General features: G+C 51.0%; 1 protein-coding gene across 6 annotated transcripts in view; it reads left to right on the top strand.

Annotated features, from left to right (window-relative positions):
- The window catches only part of CALY (calcyon neuron specific vesicular protein), a 61,814-nt gene that overhangs the window by 16,746 nt on the left and 26,691 nt on the right, over nucleotides 1-18,377 (top strand). For 4 of the 6 annotated variants that reach the window (XM_067538720.1, XM_067538728.1, XM_067538755.1 and 1 more), the window contains exon 1: nucleotides 5,875-5,956. In XM_067538720.1, coding sequence (XP_067394821.1) covers nucleotides 5,888-5,956 — 69 coding nt within the window. In that variant the 5' untranslated portion in view covers nucleotides 5,875-5,887. Of the gene's footprint in view, nucleotides 1-5,860; nucleotides 5,957-12,818; nucleotides 12,931-18,377 lie in introns of those variants that run through there. The other 2 variants (XM_067538736.1, XM_067538745.1) reach the window with 2 other exon arrangements.

Below are 18,377 nucleotides of genomic sequence, written 5' to 3'. Positions count from 1 at the left end.
AACCCATGTCAGAGAGGGGCACAATGCAGAGCTCCTGGCACCCAGCTAGCACTGTGCGAGGACTGCAATTTCCATCCTGTTGAAAATTTTAAACTGGCACTTTTTTGTTCTGAACAGCAACAAAATGTTGGAACTGGGAATTTTACCCCAGAAGAGGAATTTTCAAAATGATCAGGTTTTTGGATCAAGTGCAGTGGGCTTTCCTGGGGTGTGACGAAGCATCACAGTGTGTAATTAGTGTCAGGGAGTGCAGTGGTGTGATATCATCATGTCAGGTGTCACACTCTATCCTGCCCTCTAACAGAGTGCAATCGGCCGTGAGATGGTGCAACTGGGTGTGCAGATACTTGGTTATTGATTATTTCAACAACGGCAAACTGCGGCTCCTGACAGGTTTGCCCCAGCCAGCTCTACGTGATTGCTTTCCTGCTGAAGAACCCTGGTTATCCAGCACAGCAGCAGAGACAAAGCAACCCATTACATATCGAGAGAGGGAATAGTGGACAGTCACAGCAAGTGACAGGCCAGCTGTTCCTGAATGAACGTTAATCTGGTAATTGTCCCTCTGAGCTGAATGAATAGACTCCCAGCAAATGGGCCTGGCTACCACATGATCTGTGACCCCCCACTCCATACAGAATCCTTCGCGTATTTTGCTCATTGCCAGGTCCTGTTGGGGGCTGCAGACAGACTCAAAGCAGGCAGTTTTAGCTCAGTGTTAGCCATGGGGAGAAAGGACTGGTCAGCACTGGGACTGAGCCCTAGTTTGGGATTTGAGGCTGAGATGAATAACGTCTCGCTTTTGTGGTCTGTCTTGCTGTCCATCATACACGTCGCTTTGGATGTTTAATGACTGCCTCATTTGACTGCTCTGCGTTGGCTCCCCACATAAAGAGCAACACTTATTGTAAATAATATTCCCCAGCCAGGATTCTATCTTTTTAGTTACAAGATGCCCCTATAAATATTTCATGAGCTATGCTAAGCAAAAGGGAGAGATGCATTAACTTGAAAGCTTGAGCGCTTGATCAAAGAATATAATATGCCTGTGACCATACTTCAAACACCGCTTAGCCCCAGGGTAACTGCGCATAAATATGTGCAAAGAAATCCCAGTTCCTGTTTACTGCACACTTTAATATTAGCAGCTAACACCCATAACATTTGAGGATTTAATATACGACAAGACCTTGTATTTTGGAGAGATCTATTGCAGTAATAGTTACAGTTATGAACTGCTATTCATATTAGAGAGGCATCATAGGTGGCTCCGTAATTAAGGCTGAACTGAGGCTTGCACTTAAAGCAGAAGATAAATTTCTTTATTTTGTATCACAAATACAGTGTAATTTCGCCCACATTCATAGCACATAAGCTGAAAGTAAAGACTGGGCTACTCAAGTGAATCTGTTAATTCTTCTCCAGTTAATTTACTTGCCCTGCTTTGCTTGCTTGTATGGCTGCAAGAGGCATGAGAAGGAAGGGCTATGGGACAAGACTAAGGACCCAAAGTTCCTAATGGGAGGTGTCTGGTTTCAGAGTGCTGGCATCATGGTGTCAAACTATCCTCATCTAAAAAAACACGAGAGTTCTGTAACACTTTAAAGACTAACAAATTTGATTTCTGCAGGCATAAGCTTTCATGGGCTGTAACCCACTTCGTCAGAAGTAAGGAATAGAAATCAGATTGGAGCCGATCTATACCTTCAAGTCAGTGGCACAGCTATGGGCACCCGCATGGCCCCACAGTATGCCAACATTTTTATGGCTGACCTAGAACAACACTTCCTCAACACTCGTCCCCAAGCACCTCTCCTTTACCTACGCTACATTGATGACATTTTCATCATCTGGACCCACAGGAAAGAGTCCCTCAAAGAATTCCACTGGGACTTCAATAATTTCCACCCCACTATCAACCTCAGCCTGGACCAGTCCACACAAGAAATCCACTTCCTGGACACTACAATGCAAATAAAGGATGGTCACATTAATACCACTCTATACTGAAAACCAACTGCACAATACATATCTTCATGCCCCCAGCTTCCACATTACACGATCCATTGTCTACAGCCAAGCCTTCAGATACAACTGCATTTGCTCTGATCCCTCAGACAGAGACAAACACCTACAGGATCTCCATAAAACATTCTTAAAACTACAGTACCCACCTGGAGAGGTGAAGAAACAAATTGACAGAGCCAGACGGGTACCCAGAAGTCACCTACCATAGGACAGACCCAACAAAGAAAACAGAACACCACTGGCCATCACCTATAGCCCCCATCTAAAATCTCTCCAACACATCATTAAGGATCTACAACCTATCCTAGCAGATGATCCCTCACTCGCTCAAGCTGTGGGAGGCAGACCTATCCTTGCTTACAGACAGCCCCCCAACCTGAAGCAAATACTCACCAGCAACTGTACACCCTACAAGAAGATCACTAAACCAGGAACATACCCCTGCTACAAACCCTGTTGCCAGCTCTGCCCACACTGACTCTAGAGACACCATCACAGGTCCTAACCCCCTCAGCCCCACCATAAGAAGCTCATTCACCTGCACATCTACTAATGCTATATATGCCATCATGTGCCAGCAATGCCCCTCTGCCATGTACATTGGCCAAACTGGACTGTCACTATGCAAAAGAATAAAGGGACACAAATCAGACATAAAAAATGGTAACATCCGTAAACTAGTCGGAGAGCACTTCAACCTCCCAGGACACTCCATAGCTAACTTGAAAGTTGCTATACTTCTACAAAAAAAACTTCAAAAACAGACTTCAAAGAAAAGCTGCAGAATTGAAACTCATCTGCAAACTTGACACAATCAACCAAGTCACTATTTAGGCCCAGTTTATCTCATTACAAAAGTAATTGTCACTGTTCACACATTCTCACCTCCTAATCAATGGTTGTGAATAAGCCTCAACTACTCTGACTGAATGGACTTTGCCAGTGGCATATGGGTGTCCGGCACCTGGGGGCTACTATTTGTATTTGTGTCCCCATCCTCCAACAGCTGTGGCGGCAGCGGCGGGAGTCTGTGGACCCATTTCCTGCTCTCCCTTTGCCCCCCCCCCCCCCAAACCCCACCCGTCTGTGGGGGCAGCAGCAGTGATGTACCATATGAGCCACTCCCAACCCCAAGCAATGATGGGTGCCGACTATTCCCCCTCCTGCCCCAGCCTCTGTCCTAGCTGACATGGGCCCAATGCCCTGGCCAGGAGCTGCTCTCAATGCCAAGCAGTGCTGCACAGCAGCTGCCCCCATCCCAGCCCCGTCTCTTCCCGCCTCCCCCATCCCTGATGCATGCCACTCAAAATCATCTTGCGTGCCACATTTGGCACATGTGCCATAGGTTGCTGACCCCTGAACTAGAGGGATAAAGTTTAAAATGTGAAGCAACTAAAATAAGGGGAAAAAAATCTCCTTTCTGATTATGTAGATCACGCCTCCTTCCTCCCCAGGGATAGACCAGGGTCCAAGTGCAAAACCAGCCAGAGAATCACCAGCTTTAGCTGACCCAAAGTCATGGCAGACATGTGACTCAGCACAAGCTCCAGTGTCTTGCCTTGGGTAGAAACATTTCCAGTGTTCCTTCCACAATTCCTTAGTCCCTCTAAGCACACATCTATTTTTCCTCTTATTTAACAAATTTCTCTCAGCTACCATATGCAGTGTACACTTTTCTTATTCCTGCACAGCCTGTGAGCATCTGGTCCTGACTTTGTTTGGCTAATGACAGAAAATGGATGGAACAGAATGGAATGCTCACATTTCAATTTCAAAGGCCAGCCAGCAAACCCCTCTCCTTAGCTAACCTAGTACTGCCAGACCGTTTACTCCTGGCAAGCCTTTATTTTAGAGTGTGCCCTTATTTGTCTTTAACTTTAGCCAGTGTCCTTCTGATTAGAACATTTTCTCAGTGAACCCGTGAGCATTTGGAAGGTGTGCAGTACAATTGACACGGAACTGTCCTGTTGCTGAAAACTTTAAGTTCATGACAGAATAAATGCCAGGCTGTCCTTTCGTTGCTTTCTCATCATATTGCCCAGTATGTTACTTTTTATTCTGGTTTCTGAGCAGAACTGCTCAGCAGCAGCACATCTCAGGATGCAAGCAAAGCACTGAGTCAGGGGGGCACTGGTGGTTGAAGAAGGTCCCAGGGTGGTGGGTGAAGGGTTGGCGGTGAGTTGTTGATGGAATGCAAAGTGAGTGGGAAGTGTTGGGGGGCTGCAGGGTGATGGGGACTGTGAGGGCAATAGGGGTGTTGGGGGTGTGATGCTGGCTGGATTAGGGGGCCATTTTTGATACTATTTAACATCAACATTTCAAAATTACAATAATTCACATGAGAGGCCATGTCAGGTATTGTTAGAAAGGTTATAGTTTGCTAAGGATGTTCCTATTGTTTGTGTGTCATATTTGTATTGGAAGTTATGGATATGTTTGTATCTGTATTTCAACTTGTGCTTTCTGGGCGACTCCCCAGACAGGATGGCAGCAGCAATAAGCTGCTTAATGGCCCATTAAGGAAACTCACAGGTACAATGGGCCTGGGGAGGGAAGCTGGGGCTACACCTGATGAGTCACCAAGACTTACTTATATGACTGTGGACTCTCTTATTTGTGGAAATTTCCACAAGCAGCATGGCAAAGGCCAAAGGACATAAAAGGCAGCTGCCCCACATCCACCATTTTGTCTTCAGTATTCACCTATCTCTGGCTCAACTCATCTACAACTGAAGCTGTGAATCACAGGACTGAGACCCATCCAGGTACTGCATGTGCATCAGAGGGACTATACAAGCCTGCAAATGCCACAGTTCTACTGGAAACCTGATATATATGGACTTTCCAATCATTTGTATGTATCTGATTGCTTTAATTATTTAACATTTCTCTTATAGTTTCTTTCCTTTTATAATAAACCTTTAGTTTTAGTTACTAAAGGATTGGCTGGCAGCATGGTATTTTGGGTAAGATCCAAACTTGTATTGATCTTGTACTGTGGCTGACCCTTTTGGGTCAAGAGACCCTTTTTGGTAAAGAGCATAGAGTTTTAAATAACGTATCTCTTTACTGGAGCTAGTGGCCGATTAGGAGCCGGAGACAGAAATGCAGTAAAGAGAACTGTGTAGATTTTTGTGTTAGCTTTTTGATAACCAGTGTGGGGAATCAGAAGCATTATTTGTGGCTGGTTGGGAAGTCTGACTTCAGTGTCACCCACCAGTGCTGGGAGAATCCGCTCTCCCTTTGCAGCTTGCCCTGATCTTGACACTTTCATGTGGTCTACCCTAGGCATGGATGGGTCACAGGGGGTGGGGTGAGCTCTGGGGACTGTGAGGGAAATGCGGGCTGTTGGGGGGGGGGGGTGAGTTGTGGGAGCTCTGGAGGGAATGGGGTGTTGTGGGAAGTGTGTGGGGGGGAAGGGGAGTATTGGGGGGTGGGGTGAGTTGTGGGAAGTGTGTGGGGGGGAAGGGGAGTATTGGGGGGTGGGGTGAGTTGTGGGAAGTGTGTGTGGGGGAAGGGGAGTATTGGGGTGTCGGGTGAGTTGTGGAGGGTGTGGGGGGGGGGAGGGAAGGGAGTTATTGTGGGTGGAGTGAGTTGTGGGTGAGAGCCTTTCCCTCAGGACATAGAAAAAAACTATCTTGAATGCACTTGGCTCAGAGTTATCAGTGACTCAGTGTAGTGGGACATCTGCCCCACACAGGCATGTAAGGGGTTAAAAGAGGCCTAGGGATGCTGCACAGGGAAACAGCCAATAGGAGAGAGGCTATTAGGAGCAGCCAATCTGTGCCCAGCAGGCCCATATAAGAAGAGCCGCAGGGCAGAGCAGCAGGCTCAGTAGGTGCCTGGAGTTCAAGGAGGGATGATAGGGCTCCCAGTAAGAGGAAGGAGCGCCAGCACCTTGAACAGACCAGTGCCTGCAGGCCCTGAGGTGAGAGTAAAGCGGGCTCTGGGGGCCAGGAGAAGAGGCCCAAGGAAGCGTAGCGGTTGTTTGGGAAGTTCAGGAGAAGCAGCAGGCTGCCATTGACAGGGTCTGTGGGCTGGCCCCCGGAATAGTGGCAGGCTGGGGTCCTCCCCACTTGCTATTGGGGAAGTGGCTGGATGGCTGGACTGCAGTACTAACCCCCGGAAGGGGGGAGCACAGAGAGTGACACAGCCGGGGGGCTATGTCATGAAGAGGATGCTGCGGTCCCTGGAGTAGCGTGGGTCAGAGGGCAGACATGAAGCCAGGCAAGGCACCCTGGAGAGAGGGCATACCAACCAGCAGAGCTAATCCCCAAGACAGGAAGCAGGGTTCCAGTGTAGTGAGTGGAGCCCCGTCACACTCCAAAACAAGTAATGCCTTTTGTTACATGGAGTGCCACTCCCCCTTACTTTTTGACTCCTTGATCCTTTCTGAATAGGTTATAACCATTGATTTTAACGTTCCTATGGTGCAAATCACCCCCACCAGGTTACAGTAGTACCACCTAGAGCGAACTGATGCAACTTCAGTTCCTCTGGCTTGTTACCCAGGCACCAAGCATTGGTCAAGTCAATATTCTGACTCAGTTTGCTCCGAAAGTCTTTGTTTCTAGCGTGACGATTCTCAGGGTGTCCAGGACTGTGAGTTACCTTGTCAACCCCCCACCACTAGCGAGAGGGAGACTTGCGGGTGTTTAAGTGTGTGTCAGCTTCCTGATTGCCACCCAACTGCTCTCCTCTGGACTGTCAGCCCTTACTTTGTCTTGCGGGTTAACAATAGGAGCACCCCAGTCTCCAAATCTCTTTAAAGTCTTCCCCTGTCGTGTCCTGCCCCTTATCCACTGAACACTCACAGAAATACCTGGTCAGCTGTACCTCGGACTAGTGTGCACCCCGGCTTGTACGAATCAGCTCAGGATGAGCTCCTTGCATTACTCTGCAGCACTGATACATTTATAGTGAAGACAGTGGTATGAGATTCAAGAGCTAGTGAGTAAGGATAATGGAAACAACGTGGTTCCGTATAAAACAAAATCATAACGTGCTTTCAAGAGTAAACTTTGGAGCTTAACCTCCTGTCTAAAGATGTTTATCTCATCCAGATATCCTCTGCAGCGTTCCAACCAAGATTGGGTGTGATCCTGTTTTCATGAGTGCAATTGCACCCCCTGATTGCTTCTGAGATGCAGGATAAAGGGCTTCTTCCTTGCCTTCCCTCATATCCCCAAAGCTCATTATCTGTCTCTTGAGTCAGGATAATCCCCTGTAGTATATTTTCCAGCGTGTTACCTCCCTGTTGATTTCATGTCACTGCCATTGATGCTGTATGTAAATAGAGTCTGCAGGTTGTTGGCTTACAGTGCTTAATTTATACAGCTGGTCAAAAGGCAGGGTCTTGTCTGAAAGAAACCTGTTTGTCAACTCATGCCTTTGTCCCAGGGCAGAGAGGCATGCTCCTGGCTGCAGTGTAGATGAGACATACCCAGAATTGGGCTCATGCCAGCAAATGTGCTCCCATTAATGTTTTGATTGTTGATTTTTTTGGCCTAGCCTGAAGACCTGCCAGTCTCAATTCCCTCCCTCTTGCCTTCTTAGGAACCAGAGCTGGGCAAGACAGATTGGATTGTCACTTCCTCCTGGCAGCAGCCACCTCCCAAACCTCATTCTTCTTCTCCCTAGCTAGAACTCCACCTCACTGGGGGGGTCTGAGGCCCTGCTGCCCTGAGGGTTCCCTTCCAAGGCGAGATGGCTGGTGTAATGGTTGGGATGCATGAAACAAGCTCTCCCCTCACCAACACCACGCTCATTCCTCCTGGCTGCATTGTGGCCACACCTCCAGCACAGAAAATTTGACTCTGCTCTCAGTGAGATCGGCGCAAAGCTGTGACACCCCAGCGGCCCAGAGTCTCTCTGGATTTACAGGGTCAGTGGGAGTAGGATTGGCTGTTAGCTTTCTTCCCTAATGTACTCTCCAGCTGGGAGGACAGGGGGCAGGAGGGTCCCAGGCCACGACAGCAATGCCCTGTGCTCAGAAGGGATGGTGGTCTGGGAGCTCCTTCCCCCGCCCCCATGCGCAGCCTGGCCAGGAAGGCCAAAGGGGCTGGGACGTGATTCAGGCTGCAGCCTAGAAACAATCACCCATCAGCAATCTGCCTGTAGGAGCTGCAGCTATCCCGCCCTCCACGCACTGCCAGAACTTGGCTTCCCAGTCCTTGCTGCCCCTATTTTAGGTGCCGTAAGTTTGCCAGGGGCCACAGAAGGCCTCTGAGTAGAGGTGGGTGGGGAGAGAGCAGCTGGTGCTGAAAGGCCACGCAAGCGCCACCAAGCAGAAGGAAACGCTGCCATGACCTTTTCTCAGAAGGACCTGCTCCTTTGAGGTGAGGGGTGTGCAATCCGTGCAGGATGGAGGGCTGCTGAGACCACGGCCCAGTGCAGGCCACAGCTCACAGTGCGTGGCCCAGCCGCTGGAGATTTGTTCTCCACGGCTGGTCCCAATGTCTGCCACAGAAGGGTTCTCCCTGGCAAGATGGGAATGCAGCTCCCTCAGCCTCTTTGCCTGGGCTGCCATACCCAGGCTGGTAGGGCCAAGGTGCTGCAGCTCCTCTCTCTGGCAGGCGCTGCACTGTGATATGAACCCCATGAATGCTGCCAGCTCCCCGCCGGCTTGGGAACTGCCTCCCTGGCCCCAGCTCCCTCGCGGGGCTTGGTAACTACCCTTCTCGCCCCAGCTCAGTGACTGTCCTCCGAGCCTGGCTCCCCTGCCAGCTTGGGAACTGCTTACCTGGCTCCAAATCGGTTACTGTGCCTCTGAAATCTCCACCTCCCCACTACCACGGAGATTACCGCTTGCTCCCAATGAGCTGTCTCTTTGCCAATCGACTCCTGCCTTCCCCTGGAGCCACTAGGCCCCTGTGCTGTTTTCCCCTCTTGTGACCAGTGCTGTGACTGTCCCACGGAGGGTGAACGGGCAGATGGACATTGCGAGAACATTATCACTCCTGCAAACCCAGCCAGTTTTTCTCAGGGCTCTGCGATCATCCCTCGACGGGCTGCTGCTGCTGGCTAGCTCGGAGACCTACTCTCATTTTTGCTGCAGCCTGCCATGGACATGGGCCAGGCCAGATCACTGACAGTCTTGGCAGGCCGGTCCAGAGAAGAGCTCATTGCGGAGCTGGGGCCTGTCGGGAAGGGGCAGCTATGAAGTGGGAGTGTAGGCAGGGCATGCTCAGGTGCGTGAGTGCTGGCTTGTGCTCCAGAGGTATAACAGCCATCCTAAGGCAGGTCCCAAGCCATGCAGCTGTGAAGCAGCAGAGCGAAACCTGGCACCCTGCCAGCTGCCGCTTCCTCTGTAGCTGGAAGATTAGCCCTTCTGCAGCCTGGCGCAGGCGCTTCTGGACGCATCTTATCCCAGAGAGACGAGCCTGTGGGAGTGATTTCAAGGGCCAAAAGAGTTGAAGGAATTTACACTTTTTTTTTTTTTTTACAGTTCACCACTAAAACAGTGAGACTTATGTTTGGGTTTTTGTTTTGCAGGGGCCTTTGTTTTAAAAAAAGGATTTATTTTAAAGTTGATAGTTTCTTGATTAAACACAAGGAAGAACAAGAAACTGAAAGAGGTTTTTATATTGAAATAGAAATGAAGAGATTACACAAAATAAAGTTCATTAAAATCTATTAATGGGTTTTTGGTTTTTGGAGGCAAAATAGTAAAGATTTTTGTTAACTTTTTTTATTAACAGGAAAGGGTTAATTTTACCATCAGTCCTGATGTATAAAGGGTAGTTATGTCTCCTGTTTCCAACACCCAGACAGACACAAACTGAAGGAGACGCAGGGTAGAAAAGGTGAGGGCAGCAGGGCTTTTGCTGACGTTGTTGGAATGCCAGCCAGTTACAAATGGACATTTGGGCTGGCGGCTCGACTACTACATGTGTTGCTTGGGCACTGATTTGCATCCTGGCCAGGGACGTTATTGGATTGGTGGTTTTTTGTTTTGTTTTTAAGACAGAGCAAGCCTGTGGTCCTCTTGTCAGGCTGTGATGATGCAGTGTAGTTGATTGTAGGACCTGGTGGAAAGCAGAGAGAAAGGGTCTCAGAGAGAGGAAGAAAGGAAGGAAGGTGGGGCCCAGAACAGACTCTGTGCTTCTGCAGTGCTGGCAGTTGGGTGACACACCCGTCTCCCCCCAATGGGTGAGGACTGGAAGTCATGATTGTTTGCACAACTCACAGGTGAAACACAAAGCTCCTTGAAGAAGAACAGGGCCTGCTGGTGTTCTTCTCAAGACAAAAGTCCTTTGGTCTAATGCCCCTTCTCTCCATGATCAGGGAAGATGGGGAGGGAGAAGGTGAGCTGGGATGCACTGGGAAGATGAGAAAAGATGTTTTTTCAAAGACTCTTTTTTAATAATCCCAAAAAGAGACCAAGGGGGCATCATAGTTCATCCCCTTGTTACTTTGTCCAGTACAGCCTGTTGGAAAAGGGTTATTGTTTTGCAGAAAATTTTGACGACAATGAAAAAAGAAACCTGTTGGTCAAAATTGCCCATGGAAAATATTTGTCTCTTTGGTCCCAGGATATTAATCTAGCTACAACAACACAGCAAGCACCAGGGAAAATGCTAGCTCTTCAGCAAAAAATGAACGCCCACATTTTTTATTTGCAAATACCACTGCAGTGCCTCCTGGGAATTATAGTTACCCCATTCTCCTCTATGTGCAAGGCTCCCCAGCCAAACTACATCTCCCATCTTGCACAGTGATTTCCTGTCATGGTGATGCATCATGGGAATGTGGTGGCTGTGGTGCGTAGTACTGTGTTCTTGTACTTCTCACTGCACGGTGGTGCACTGTGGCTCATGCACAGCATTTCTGACCTTGTAGTATGTGGTAGACACAATGGCTGTTGTACAGAATCTCACTGCGCAAAACACGTTTCTGATGAGGTGCCTGGCTGTGCCTTGGACCATCCATCCAGGACGATTCCCTAAGAGAGGGTCATTTTGTGGTTCATGCTTAAGCTGGTTCCATTTTGTTTCAGAGAGGGGCAGTACTCAAGTCAGATCAAGTCAGATCAAATCAGACGGAGCGAATGAATCTGAATGTTCACAATGCATGTTTTTTGGGGGGTTAGTGGGGGTTAGTGGGCTGGGGGGAGACAGGGGAGATGGGGAGAGAGAGTACCAGGGTGGAGAGAAAATGGTCTAGTGCATGATGGGAAAGGAGAGATTCATAGACGATAAGGCCAGAAGGAACCATTCTGATCACTCAGGATACGTCTACAGGGCAATCAGACACCCGCAGCAAGCCCATGCTAGCTGACTCAGGCTCACGGGGCTGTCTAACTGCGGAGCCTGCGAGCTGAAGGGTCCCAGAGCTCAGGCTGGAGCTTGAACCCAAACATCTACACCCTAATTAAACAGCCCCTTAGCCTAAGCCAGCTGGCATGGGCCCACCGTGGGTGTCTGATGTACCCTGAGTCTCACTTCTTCACTAGCACAGGCCAGAGCACCCCACCCAGGGACGCCTGCATCCCATGAGCCAAGCACTAATGGCTGAGCGAAAGCAGGCCTTTTAGCAAGCCAGTCTCAGTGCGGTCAGCCATAGTGCTAGCTAGATGGATGCTAGCATCCATTCGGCGTGTGCTGCTGAGGACCGGCAGCCCTCATGACCTTGTTCTCTGCCTTTTTCAGCTCTGCGAGCAGTGAGCACTACTTTGGCTCGAGGCAGCAGTGTGTGCTGAGGGGATGGCCTGGGCACGAACCCCAGGGATGGCGCTAGGAGGGGGAGGCGGCCGTTGCACATGATGGAATTTCTTTGGGGTTTCAGATGAGTTTTATTTTACAAATCTAGGAAATTTCACACCAAAGAACCATCTTAAAAATGTTGTTAAGATTGCCAAGTCCAGCCCCAACCACTGCTTCCAGGGACGGTCTTGCAGCACTGCAACCCACGGCTCAGCTCCTGGTGGAGGGATCCAGGGAGCTTCATTTGTCCCATTTCTGGCAAAGATTCAGTTTTCTTCTGAGCCCCTCGAATAAGGGTGTGATGTTCAGGAGCACTGGGAAGAGACAGAGCTGTGTGCCCTGGCCGCAGGCACACAGCAGGGTCAATCATGCCATCACAGGACGAACGAGGCCCAGCGCCAGTGCCCCAGGGACAGCTGGTGCCCTGGGAGCTGCTCTGCGGCAGGACCCCAGTCCAGCAAGGCAGTGGGTTGTGTACTCTGCTACCAGCAGCCAGTGACGGGGTTGCTGCTATGCTGAGGCCCTTTGCGAGATTTGGGGAGGAGAAAGGCACCATGGAGCAGCATGATCACAAAGGGTCAGAGGGTGCAGTGAAGGCCCCGCTGGGCAGTGAGGGCTCACTTTGCCATCCGCTGGAAGTACGATGCCACCCGGACCTCCCCTGGGTATAAGCTGAACGGGCGCACAGCACTGCCCTTCGGGAGGTGTGGGGTGAGCCCTGCAGTGCCATGGCCCGGCTCCTGCCCAGCCCTGCCCAGGAGTGGGCAGGTTGTGCTTGCCTGTGCCAGGAGTGCCTAGGGCAAGGATGGCGTTTTGTGCCCACCCCTCCTGGTGCACCAGGTTGGTGGGAGCTGCCCAGGGAAGGGCAGGGAGGCTGTGTCTGGTACTGGGGACAGCCCCAAGGTCAATGTGAAGGCAGAGCACCCAGTACCTGCCCCTGGATGATGCAGACCAGTCACAGCCGGGAGCGACAGCTGTTTGGGACTGCTTCAGGTCCTCAGCTGGCAAGGAGCCAGTCAGGGCTGTGAGCAGCTGTGCTGTTAAAGAGACAGGCTGCTCCTTGAAGCTTTCCAATTCTTCACACAGCCCTGGAATACATCACCTAGGAAACCAGTCCCAGCCAGCCTGCCTGCCTTCACCCCAGCAGAGCGTTTTCAGGCAGTATCCTTGCAGGGAGAACAGCAGCGTCTTCCACCGCGTAAGTGATTTCTGAATCCTTCCTAGCAGACCGGGGGCGGCGGGAATGGTCACTGTGGAGCCGGTGCACTGTGTGGGTTGCATGTTAATTGCACAGACAGAGACTGGCATGATATCCCAGGCAGCTTTCTCCGTCCTTTGCCTTTGCATCTAGCTGGAGGAGACGAGTGGCGTGTGGCTGGGTTTCAGGGCTGGGAGGGAGGCCTGGTAGATCCGGGCAGCACAGAATTTGGGCTGGGAAATGATGTTGACACATCAAGGGGCTCGGTAGGCGAAGTTTGGAGGAACTGAGCACCATTGTCTCGCAACGAGTGAAAGGAATTGCCTGTCGCAGACCACAAGCTGATATTGCAAGAATACCCAGGGACAGAAGGCGGTTTGGGAATAGCCCCCAGCAGAACACTTGCTTTCTCTTTCTATGGTATTGGCTGGTGTTTTCACATTGCCACTCCTGCGATTATAATCATGGCTCTATCAAACTTCTCGGTGCCTGGGGGTTCCGCCCTTGCAGAGCTCAGAGACACAAAGAGCTGGGGATGTTGGAAACTGATTAGATGAACCTGGATTTTACATCTCCATAGCCGTCCACATTGAAATGCCGGCTGGCTGCTATCTCTGAGCAGCAGCCGCTTTGCTGCAGGAAATGAAATGGGTTGTATTTTCCCCTTTTTTTAGCAGAAGCTGCAGCCCCTCCCCCATTTAATGGCTCTGGGATCCAGGCCTGCAGCGTGGGGTGGTGACGGGGTGTGTGGATCGCTCAGGCTCTGTGAGGATACTGTACGCCTCGCTGATGAAAGGCAAAACGCCAACAGCCATGGGGTTTGTGTGTCTGCGCAGGAAAAGGCATTCACTTGGCTACTCCTACCTTCTCCCCTCTGCAGGAAGCAGACCCTAGCGCTCTGTCCCCACCAGTACCGGTTCATCGATTCCTGGCATTCTCGCCAAACCGGGATTCCTATTTTTAGGCCCTCTGCTTCCCTGCGGCTCCGTTCGCTAATGCGGCGGGGCTCAGAAATAACCTGAGCCGTGTTTGCGTCACAGGCATGGGGCTGGACCTGACTCCTGCGTCTGATGTAGGAGGCTAGGTCGAAGTAGCAGATCGAGCTTTTTCTTCCACCCAGTCCTTAACAAAGGAGTCCATATGAGAGGCGTCAAGCTCAGTCTTTCAGCCCAAAGCAGGGCTGGCGGGCACGTTGTCTGTAGCCTGTCCCTTCCCAGGGGTTGTGTTGGGTTTGGACAAGTGCTTCAGTAGCCTCATATGGGGAAAAAACAAGCAATCATAGTGCAGCCAGCATTTTTGCAGGGGGATGGAACACCAGCATTGTAACTACCACTCCTGGGGTCCCCAGAGCAGGGTCATGGTCTAGTTCTGTGCCCATTTTCACTAGCTTTGCCTTGGAAGTGGGATAATAAATGTTTGCCAAGTGTTTCAGAGAGCACCACCTCATGTTCAGGTGGAGCTAGCTACTTGTGGAAGCCCCGTCTGTCCTCCTATGAAAAGATGTCACATGCAGCTGGATACAAATCTTTAGCATCCTCAGGAGATTTTGAAAAATCCCTGGCCTGGCCACAATCCACGGTGTGTCGGATAACAGCACACCACTGCTCATCCCTGAGCCGCCCACACCAGCAGGGCGATCAGGCCCCCTGTTGTCTGCGAGCCACCGCAACCCACAATAACTCAAAATGTGCGCTGTACACTATGAATGATGTCATGCTGCAAAAGATGCGCCAAGGCCAGGCCTTTCGTGCTGGGGTAGTGGGGGAGCTGAGCTGCCTTTTGCCAAAGCAAACGATCACTCTGGGCTCTTTTCCAAGTAAAGTTACCATTGGACCAAATTCATCCCAGGCGTAACTCTTCTGAAACCCAGCAGTGGCTTTCCCGAGGGATGAGGGTTTATGGCCTATGCTATGCATAAAACGGCCAAGGCTATGTGCTAGGGCAGACATGGCCCTATCCTAGAAAATGCCAGCTTCGCAGGGCATTTCCTCCTCTGCTCTCCCTTCGAGTGGGAGGGGCAAGGGGAGGGTTGAAGGCAGGCTGTTCCCAACTCATTGTAATTAGCCACCTCCTCTGATGCATCACTAATGTTGCTAACAAGCCCTAACTGGCGCAAATCAGCAGTGATGTGACATTTTATCTGTTGTTGCAGCCCTGTGTGGCTGTAATGGGCTTCCACTGTCACCTCCACTCACCACTCCTGCTGCACTGACCCCTGGACTTTGCTGCTGCCACACTCCGACCCCCAGAGAAGCTGGCTGCGACATCCGAGCAGCCTGGCTGCATGTCAAAGGCCAGCAGGCCCCGTCTATAGGAGCGGGCAGTGAAGTGAAGCATGGCAGCCTAAAGGAGACGGTGCAGCGCTCATGCTAGAGCCAGGCGTGCGCAAGGGTCTGGACGCCTGGCTGCTGCTCCCAATCCCACCTCCGGCGCTTTGGCCCTTTCTTCATTTGTAAAACCACATGGTCCATATGCAGCCCATAGAGCGGGTTGGTAGCAATGCCTCATTACCACCGCATGGTGGGAGGCACCAGGCACAAAACCCGAGACAGATGGAGGGGACGTGAGGCTTAAGGGCTGAATATTGGTATCGAAATGTGAGATCACTGGGTCGAAGGTCCAGGTGAAATCCCAAAGCAGAGAGAGGAAGGGATATTCTGTGCCACATAACGCCCCACAAACAGATCCCGCCAGACTTTGTCAGCCCCAATGCGCTGGTCTAAGGCCCCATTTAGTGCAACCTTCAAAGAGTCTAGGGGCCAAGAAGACAAGTTCCACCACCTCTGGTGTGGCTCCTGCCCCAAAGCAGCCTGTCTGCCTGTGGAGGGTATGTCTACATTGCAACTAATAACCCACAGCTGGCCCCAATGGCCAGAGACGGGATACTAGAGGGGAAGGGCTCTGTGTTACTAGAGAAAATTCTTTTCCCAGATGTCTGCCTGGTGGTTCGGGTCCACATGCTTAGGAACTAACAACTGATCGCTATATTTGAGGTCAGGAAGGACTTTTTCCCCTGGGTCAGATTGGCAGAGATCCTGGGGGGTTTCACCTTTCTCTGCAGTCCTGCATGGGTCATTTGCAGGTTTAAACTAGTGTAACTGGTGGAATCTCTGTAACTGAAGTCTTTAAATCATGATTTGAGAACTTCAGTAACTCAGCCAGAGGTTACGAGTCTATCACAGGAGTGGGTGGGCGAGGTTCTGTGGCCTGCAACGTGCAGGTCAGACTAGATGATTGTGATGGTCCCTTCTCACCTTAAAGCCTATGACTCAGGCTGGCGGGGCTGGGGTTAAGGGGCTGTTTCATTGCGGTGTAGATGTTCCAGCTCAGGTTGTAGCCTGAGCTCTGGGACCCTGCCACCTAGCAGTCACTGCAGACATGGGGGTTGAGTCTTAGAAGGTGGAAATTGAAATCAATGGGCGTTTGAGCAGTTCAGCGGCTGAGGGTTTGGCTCATGGTTTAGAGCTGGTTGTTGGGACTGGCTCTGGTAATAAATAAGGCAGGTCCCAACAGTCCTTTCTCAGAGTCAAATCGACACCTCAGGTTCTCCCAGGTTTAGCCCAGCAACGACAGCTACTGGAGAGTTCGCTGACGCCAGAGCCCATTTTGTCCTGACTGACACTGCGGTGAGCCCCACTGAAGTCAGAAGTGGGTGCGTGGGATTTTTGCTCTCAGTTTTACAGGGCTAAACTCAGAGTAGCTCTACCCTAAAAGAGACACCCTAGCTCGATCACAAGATATGGGCTGGGTTCAGGAATCACGGAGGGAAATTCTCTGGCCTGTGCTGTGCAGGAGCTCATACTCACTGACCACAATGCTTGCTTCTGGCTGAAATCTGTGACTTTGGGGGAGTTTTATTCCAGACTTGCGCTAGAAGGCCCAAGCTAGCATGGTGTGCGTAAGAGAAAATAAACGACATGCAGGGGAATTTCTGTGTCTAGTAGCTGAAGTGTGATGCTAAGTGGGGATGCACCCACACTTGTTTTGAAATGGAAGGGGTGATTTCCCATTGCACATGGCTGCTTCCGTTTGGGGGTGCTAATGGGGGGCTGAGCTGTCTTCTTTGGAAATGGCAACCAAGCATTGTCAGAGGGTGGTTGCGTGTGGAGTGTCATTGCGGAGCTGCTCTGGGGACCACACCGGCTTGTACTGTTGATTACGGTTGAGTGATTAGTTAGAGCAGCGTTTTTCTTTTATGAATCTATAATAACAAAATGCTTGGTTTTAAGGAAATTGTCATCTCCCCTCTGGCTGGGAAGGGTCAGCTGCATGAGGAGGCGTCGCTAGCAGAGAGTCCTGCTCTGCACGAGCAGATTAATACACTGCGATTTAGAGATTATCAGTGTGAGCCTAATTAATAGTTCGAGTAGGAGTTAGCCCCAGGGAGGGGGGCATTGCTGCTGGGATCCTCATAATGACCAGCGATTTCATCACAGGTGCACCATGTATGTAAAAGCTAGGGAGAGACCTGCCTGGCTGTTATGTCCATGGTGGCATTTAACATATTCAATAAATAACGGCTGGCTTTATTTACAAACGAATCCTGACTCCCCATTGGAGCCGATTGCTAAGAAAAAGCGCGCGGGCCGTTCATTCAGAGATCCAGAGACACAGGAGTGACGTTCTGCATGGGTGAATGCATTTAAATTGTATCTGTGTTCAAAGGGTGCTGGGTGCTGCACAGACTAGTGTGATGCGCATGGGGCCAGCCAGTCACTTGTTCCTGCTGACCCCCCAGGGGTGCCACTAGAAGCCCCCCCACAGGCGTCAGTGGGGTAAACACTGTACCCAGGAGGACGTGTGTGCAGAACTGAGCCTGAGCCATGGGCTGGCACTTACATCCATGCCCCTGGGAGTTGGGCTGGATTCCTGCAGGGGGCCCATTGCTTCAGGACGCTGGGACCTGCCCTAGGTGTCAGATTGTTTCCAGGAGCTTTTTTAAGCTGCTTGTACCATTCAAAGTGCTAAACACTTTGGGGCCCAGTGGCCAGATGCCCCGTCCCCTCCTCAGGTCATGGCACTGGCAGTCAGCTGGCGGATCCCAGGGGATGGGTCTAAGCCTAGAGCTGGCCTTTTCAGTGAAGTGACCATTGCCTCTGTGGCTGCATTGCACAGACAGCCAGGGCTCTCTGCACAGCTCACCTCTGCCGCAGGGCTTTCTCTAGTGGGCGGGGTGGGAGGAACAGCACTGCTGAGAGGCTTTCTTTCATCTCGGCATTGGCCCAGGGTGCCTCGTTTCTGCATAGTTCTTAGTCGATTTTGTATCTGCACCCGGACCGTCGCCTGGGCGAAGCTGAAATCCGAACAAAGGGCAGTTCCAGTGTGTGTGTGTGCGGACCAATTGCAAGGCCTTAAGACCTCCCCAGGCCGCTCCTGCTCTCACTGCGCAGCACTGTGTACCACTGCACGGCCCTGGCTAATGCTTGTGACGCCAATAGACCAGTCTG

This window comes from Emydura macquarii, unplaced genomic scaffold (genome assembly GCF_026122565.2).
Source record: "Emydura macquarii macquarii isolate MOO-44397 ecotype Brisbane River unplaced genomic scaffold, CSIRO-AGI_Emac_v2 contig_67, whole genome shotgun sequence".
Classification (NCBI taxonomy): domain Eukaryota; kingdom Metazoa; phylum Chordata; order Testudines; family Chelidae; genus Emydura; species Emydura macquarii.
The sequence above is the reverse complement of the archived record's forward strand: the minus strand, read 5'-3'. Positions and strand labels throughout refer to the sequence as shown.